At 46.0% G+C, this 7,573-nt stretch overlaps 1 protein-coding gene across 1 annotated transcript; it reads right to left on the bottom strand.

Annotated features, from left to right (window-relative positions):
• Window positions 1-3,920: 3,920 nt before the first annotated feature.
• LOC119335744 (transcription factor IBH1-like 1) lies at window positions 3,921-4,942 on the bottom strand. Its single transcript, XM_037607830.1, has 2 exons — window positions 4,430-4,942; window positions 3,921-4,354 (listed from the first exon to the last, which is right to left on the bottom strand). The coding sequence occupies exons 1-2, from the start codon at window positions 4,904-4,906 to the stop codon at window positions 4,352-4,354; spliced, it is 480 nt and encodes a 159-aa protein (XP_037463727.1). The 5' UTR covers window positions 4,907-4,942; the 3' UTR covers window positions 3,921-4,351.
• Between the last annotated feature and the right edge of the window lie 2,631 nt (window positions 4,943-7,573).

The following is a 7,573-nucleotide window of genomic DNA, read 5'->3' as shown; positions in this document are numbered from 1 at the left end:
TGCCTTGCCGTTGTAATGCTTGCCTTTCTTTCTTACTGGATGAATTTTCGGAAGAAATCGACAATGCCCAAGGTACACGTTCTTCTTACAATTTGGCAAATGTACACTTTCAGTCTCATGTAAGCAGTGCGTGCATGCATTGTATCCCTTATTTGACAGTCCCGAAAGGTTACTAAGAGCAGGCCAATCGTTGATGGTTACGAAAAGCAACGCTCGTAGGTTAAATTCCTCTTTTTTGTGCTCATCCTACACACGGACACCAGGTCTGCCCCACAGCTGTAAAAGTTCATCAACTAATGGCCTTAGGTACACATCGATGTCGTTGCCGGGTTGCTTCGGACCTTGGATGAGCACTGGCATCATAATGAACTTCCGCTTCATGCACAACCAAGGAGGAAGGTTGTAGATGCATAGAGTCACGGGCCAGGTGCTATGGCTGGAGCTCTGCTCGCCAAAAGGATTCATGCCATCTGTACTTAGACCAAATCTTATGTTCCTTGCATCAGCTGCAAAATCTTTGAACTCTCTGTCGATCTTTCTCCATTGCGTTCCATCTGCGGTGTGTCTCAACTCCCCGTCTGACTTACGGTCCTCTTTGTGCCATTGCAACAACTTGGCATGCTCTTTGTTCCTGAACAGACGTTTCAACCGTGGTATTATAGGAGCATAGCACATCACCTTGGCGGGAACCCTCTTCCTGGGTTTCTCGCCCTCAACATCGTCACCAGGGTCATCGCCTCTGATCTTATAACGCAATGCAGTGCATACCGGGCATTCATTCAAATTCTCGTATTCACCGCAGTAGAGGATGCAGTCGTTGATGCATGCATGTATCTTCAGAACCTCTAAACCTAGAGGGCAGACAACCTTCTTTGCTTCGTACGTACTGGCGGGCAACTCGTTATTCTTTGGAAACATATTCTTCAACATTTTCAGCAAGTTTTCAAATGCCGAGTCAGCTACACCTGCATGTGCCTTCCATTTCAGCAAATCCAGTGTGCAGCCCAGCTTTTTCAGACCATCATCGCATCCGGGGTACAACGACTTTCTGTGATCCTCTAACATGCGATCCAAATTCTCCCTCTCCTTTTCAGTTTCGCAGCGTCTCCGTGCATCAGCAATGGTCCGACCAAGATCATCAACGGTCTCATCACGTGCCTCTTCTTCACCTTCACCTTCCCCTTCACCTTCCCCTTCACCTTCAGCATCCTCCATGAAAGTATCACCGAAATGAGCAAGATAGCTTTCATCGATGAAATCATCCCCTTCTTCATCTTCTTCCATTATAACCCCTCTTTCTCCATGCTTGGTCCAACAATTATAGCTTAGCATGAAACCGTGCCGAAGCAGGTGCAGGTGAACTTCTCTTGAGGAAGAGTAACCCTTCTGATTCTTACAGTCAACACATGGACAGATAACAAAACCCTTCTGCTTGTTCGCATTAGCCACTACGAGGAAATCTTTCAAACCCGTAGTGAACTCGCGGGATAGTCGGTTACCGTACATCCATTGCCGATTCATCTGCATTATTATAATATAAAATATATAATTAACCATCATGCATTTGTTAAACTAACTAGCTATAAACAATAGAAATTAAACAATGAACAACACACATGCATATTTTATCAATGACACACATGCATAAAAGGTTCAAGTTGCTAACCGCGATCGAGGAGGAAAAAATAAATGAGGAACCTCAAGTGTGGCTCCAACACTTCATATCATGTTTGTTTCACCCTCTTGGGGCATTTCATCAAACACCTTGTGTGCATAAGAGGAACCAAAAGCAAACCTACACCCCCTTGTGAAGCTTGTGAAGAGAAGTGGCATCAAATGGCTAAGTGAGCGTGCTGAACTGGTATATATAGGGGAGGAGCTTTAGTCGCGGTTGGCCTGGCCAACCACGACTAAAGGCCTTTGGGCACCTTTAGTCGCGGTTGGCCTGGCCAACCGCGACTAAATCCCCTCACGTGCACCAGCTGGCCACCGAGCGCCCTGGGCCCAGGCCTTTGATCGCGGTTCGTCTGCCGAACCGCGACTAAAGACTTCATTAGTCGCGGTTCCTACAGTTTCGCGACTAATGGGGCTGGACGGAAGCCTTTTTTTCTACCGGTGAAGGGATGCACGTCGATGCATGAGCATTGGAGTTCATGGTGCATGCGGCAGGGCAACAGCTTAACCCATTGCCCGGGGAAAAGACAGGCATGCGGCGGGCCGCGAACATCTTCACATGCCATGGCATGGCATGTGTTCATTTGTTCGGAACTTCCGGTTGTGCTTGCTTGCACATGATCTGATGATTTCCCTTCTTCAACCAATGCACGTTATCGTTATAGGCGTCTGCCTGGGGAGTGTGCCAACGTGCCTACGTCGATTGAACACTTTTTTTTTTTCTAAAGAAGACTCTCAAATGTATCTCAGAGCATCTACAATTGGACCGGGCTACTTTGTCCCATCGACGAACATGTCCGGACAGCGCCCGGACGTGTCCGCTTTAAACCCGCATTTATCTGTGCACGCATGTATGGCCCTAAAATTGTCCGGTCTCAACAGATGTATCTCATCCGCATGGATGGATCAAGGGACTGCCATCTATTTGGCACAAGGTCTGTTTTAGTAGGACAAAAATGCATTGCTTGGTGGAGATTGACATTGTCACATGGAGAATGAAAAGGGAATAAAAGAATGAGATAAAGTGGTCTGCGATGGGCTGCGTCCGACGTGGCAGACTATCCGAACGCGCACGAACACCCGAATATCCTCCCCACATTTAGGCTGACTTTGAGGGATTGTAGACAACTATGCCAATATAGGGATAATCGGGGGTCTAGTTGGGAAGTTTCTTTTCTTTCTCTCTTTGGTACGGACACTATCCGGGTTGTCACAGACATATACAGACAAAGCAGGGAGGAGTAGATGCTTTTAGATCCGATAATTTAAGGAAGACAATAGCCAGTATAATGGAAAGATAATTGGAGGCAGAACAACTTGTAAAAACTAAAGTTACACTGACAAATATACTAGTCTCCTTCTTCCTTTGTACCCCATTAGCCGAAGATTGAAAAGTGCACTCAACCAACAGGAAGAAAGGACCATACGCAAAGGCACTAGCCATGCCAAGCTTTAATTAAAGACCTCAATAGCCACTTCCCGCTCGAAACAAGATACATAAATTACTTAAGAAACATCGGCCGGCTTTGAGATAGCTTACTGCTCATGCTGCGTGGTCAAACAAGAGGACTATAATTACCCGTGTTCTGAAATTTCTTCTAGCATGTTCTTTCCATGCATCAGAACATTATTGAGCAATGGTGCAGAGGGTAGAGATGTAGTGCAACACCTCACACATACGCAAGCAAATATTTCCCTAATGCCTCCCAAATCCAAAATAGTTTTGATAGTGTGTGGTATAATATATGTTACGAATTTCAACGAAACTTGACTTCAAAAGAGTAGTACCGAGGGGAATTTCTTCCAGGATTACTACCTCCACGGTGGCTAGCTCACTTTAGATAAATGGCATATATGTACCTATTTTAGCCCACTCCTCGCTATCCGGTCATTACTAAACATGTTAGATGGGAGCTATTTATACACACACAAGATGATTGGGATCTAAGGATGAAACAAATGTGATAGTAGCTCATCGATAAGGTGGGTGATAGTGTGTAGCACTTAAGAGCATCTATAGTGGTTGGTAAGACTGTCATATCTTAAGTCTGCCAAATAATTTAAAGAAGGCTATAAAAAACATATGATGTACAATGAGTTAACTCTTACTCTTATCGTTACTAAATACCTAAACATGGTGAGGGATATCATTGCTAGAGATCATCTCTTAATTAAGAGAAAAAGAGTATTTTTATTCCTTTCTCATTTCACTCTCCTCCAGCTTAACATTTATCCTCTTGAAACAAGATTTTCCCCCACTTTATAAATAAAGCACCGCTTCTAAACAAAAAGTCAAATGCAGAGAAGAAGATAAAAAGGTCTGCTCGGTGGAGTTATTTCATGCAACCCGAAAAAGAAAATAAGAAAAGGGGATACAAGGCTCGTCGGAGCCATTCAATCAACGGCTAAGAGGCGAAGCAAGTTGACGGCCTGCTACTATAAGATTTATCACTCCGCTTAGCCGATCCGTGTCACGCTGCCTAGAGAGTGTGTGCCACTACAAAAGTGGCGCCTCCTCCCAAAAGAACAAGAGAAAATCCTGATATATATTCTTCACCATTCCCTGATCATCAATCATCTTGGAGACAATGTCTTTATTTTTGCAAAGGTACCGGCACGCCACCACCTCATACTAAATAATGCCTCTTTTTCTCCAAGTGCACACAAAGATCAGGAATCACTGCACACCTATTAGTTACTTACACAATGAAACTTAGCAGTAAATGGAATTAAGCAACTAAAACTTTTGACGTACCAGCCGAGCCATGTAGCTGGATCTTTTCACGGCTTCGGAGAGCCGGCGGAGCACGTCGACCTGAGCACGCAGGTGAACGGCGTAGTCCATGGCCTCACGGAGAAGGGTGACCTCGTCGACTGTGGCGTCCCGGCCTCCCGGTATCACATCCCTCAGCGCCATGGTCCTCCTCCTCAGGAGCTTCCCCGCAATGTAGCTCCTCTTGCAGCCGCAGCACCTCCTCACAATCCTCCGGCACCTCTGTACCATGCACGCTCTGGACGCCGGAGCCAAGATGGCCTTGGGCCACCTCGCTCCACCACCGTGTGCAGTCGCCATAGCGACGACCACGGAGGACTTGACGGCGCGCTTCCTCTCGTGGAGGCTAGTGGTGCCGCCAAAGGACGTGTTCGGGTGTGCCTGTAGCTGGAGGCTGAGGAGGAGGTTCTTGAGGAATGCCTGCTTGAAGGACCTGGTGCTGGTTTTAGGACCTTGCATGGTTGTTTCTGTTCTTTTGCTGGAGCAAAAACAGGATGTACTTGCTGTGATTAGTAATGTCGATGGATGATATGATGTACTTGCTGGCGCAGAAACATCGGCGCTCCTGCTGCTTAAATAGGACTGGTCTTCGGCATGTGGTGTCACTAAGTAGTAATTTAATTCAACACGTATGTGCCATATAGCATGTGTCGTCTGATTCATAATTTCTCACACATGCATGAATGATTTTTGATGTTGATGTTGGATATTAATGCTCCTCCTTTTCATGATGTATACCTTGTGTCGGCGACTTGAAGCTCAAATGCATAGAACCACATGCTCATGGCATTTAATTGCGACCGCTGAGAACATTCCTCCTGGCTGTCGACGTGCTCGTATTCTTCCATGATGATGATGTCTTGTCGTATGCTATGCATAGGTAGAGTGGACAAAGTAGGACGCGAGATGTCCACAAGCTTAGGCTCGTCATAATGGGGAGGAACTTAGGGGTAACATCACACACTCCAATACAACTTTGCTTATGTGACACGTATTTAGTGAAGAGAGAGGTGCTTGTGGTAACTAGCTAAGTTACCGGAACATCACACACTCCAAGAAACAATGAGTCTATAACCTAATAAATACATCGTTGCATGACACTATATAAATGTTCCTACCCACTATGGTGGTAGTAAAATAGTCTAGGGAAGTGTGAAGTTACTAGCTTATGTCCTTGCCCATTGTAACCAGCCTTAAGGTCTCCCAAGCGCATGATGATATACTAGTGAGCTGGCTCCCGTGTCATGATGGCACATAAATGTCTCGAAAAGTTGAAAGAGATTTGAGCTATATAAGGTGCGGAGTACAGCACAACACATGCCCACTTAATTATATGTAGACATCTCAAACGTCTCATCATCACAAATTGCCTGTGCCTTAGGCCCTTAGCTGTACGTATTATTGTGTGTTGTCGTATGCTGGGTATGTAAGTGTGGATACAGGCTGGACAAGTACGATCCTGCATGTCCACAAGCCTGCTTCATTAACTGAGGTCTCCCAAAGTCTCAAGCGTATGATGATGATAACCTAATGTCACCGAGCTGCATGGCTCCCGTGTCATGGTCACCGGCAAAAATGGCTTTGGAAATTAAGTTGGAGACGAGGGAGCTCCGGAGGTAAGGACAAGACGCGTCCACATGGCCACACATGCAGCCTCAGCGCGGCGCTGACACTTGGCTTCAGCTCTCCCCTGCGAGCGGGATTGGGACGTGTTGACGTGCATGTGCCGGGTGCCGTGCCGCCGTAGATGTATACGTCCAGCTAGACATAATCTTTTACCGTACTTAATCGGCTGCAGCCTACATATAATGAACGCCGGCAACTGATGTGCGTGGGAGCTTAATGGCAAATGGTCTATACAGTTCCTTGAAGAATTGGATTAGACTGCATGGGAGCGAGTACGTAGGTGGCGGGTGTGTGCGCACTGAGCATTGCATTAGACTGCATGGTGCATGCGGCAAGCAGCACTTCACCCTTTTAGGACGAGACTTGCCTGCTTCCCATGCCCATCCATGCTCCCGCATATGTGGCATGATTTCATTGGAACAAAATAAGGCCTGACCCCATCCCCTTAAAATCAGGGGAAAATGATTAGATTAGAAAGAAAAAAAGGAAAAAAGACAACCGTAGGATGAAGTGGGAGCACGGATGGGAGCATGGGAAGGGAGCAGGCAAGCCGGATCCACCCTTTTATTTCTCCCTTTGCCCGCGAAAAGGCATGCATGCATGGGTAGCCGCAGGGGAAACACAGCCCGACCACCTCTCGGGAAAAAGGGGGTGGGCCTACCTATCCCAAGGGAGCAGCTGAGAGAGGTTCCATATGCCGAGCCGAAGGGTAGAACTTCACTAGTAGAAAAGGGGCCAATGGTCCAGGACGGTCCAGCCCATTAGTCCCGGTTCAATCCAGAATCGGGACCAATGGGGGCATTGGACCCGGTTCGTGAGCCCCAGGGGCCGGCCGGGCCACGTGGGCCATTGGTCCCGGTTGGTCTGGACCTATTGGTCCCGGTTCGTGGGACGAACCGGGACCAATGGTCCTCGCTCCTGACCCACCACTATTGGTCCCGGTTGGTGGCCTGAACCGGGACCAATGGGCGCCCATTAGTCCCGGTTCGACCCATCACCCGGGACTAAAAGGTTGGTCCTCATTGCGGCCAAAGTTTAGTCCCACCTCGCCAACCGAAGGGGAATCAGACCGGTTTATAAGCCCCTCCCTCTATGCCTTATTGAGCTCCTCTGAAAATGAAAATAAATGCCCTTATATAGGGAATTTAGACTAAATTCATACAAATTTCTCTTGAAATTTGGTATGAATTTAATTTGAATTTCCTCTATAAGCGCATCTATGCTCATTTCTGAGTAGCTTTTTATATAGTTTTTTTTTACTTTTCTGCTATATTTATTTTTTTCTTTTTATTTCTAAGTTGTAATAAGTCATTAAAAATAAGCATCTATGCTCATTTTTTAGTAAACTTAATCATAACTATTTTTTCTTCTATTTATTTTTGAATTATAATAAGTCATTAAAAATAAGCATCTACGCTCATATTTTAGTAAAAGTTAATCACAACTATTTTTTCTTCTTTTTATTTCTGAGTTGTAATAAGTCATTAAAAATAAGCATCT

Source organism: Triticum dicoccoides, chromosome 7B, assembly GCF_002162155.2.
Source record: "Triticum dicoccoides isolate Atlit2015 ecotype Zavitan chromosome 7B, WEW_v2.0, whole genome shotgun sequence".
NCBI classification, from domain to species: domain Eukaryota; kingdom Viridiplantae; phylum Streptophyta; class Magnoliopsida; order Poales; family Poaceae; genus Triticum; species Triticum dicoccoides.
Note: the sequence above shows the minus strand (reverse complement) of the source record. Positions and strands in the feature narration are given on the sequence as shown.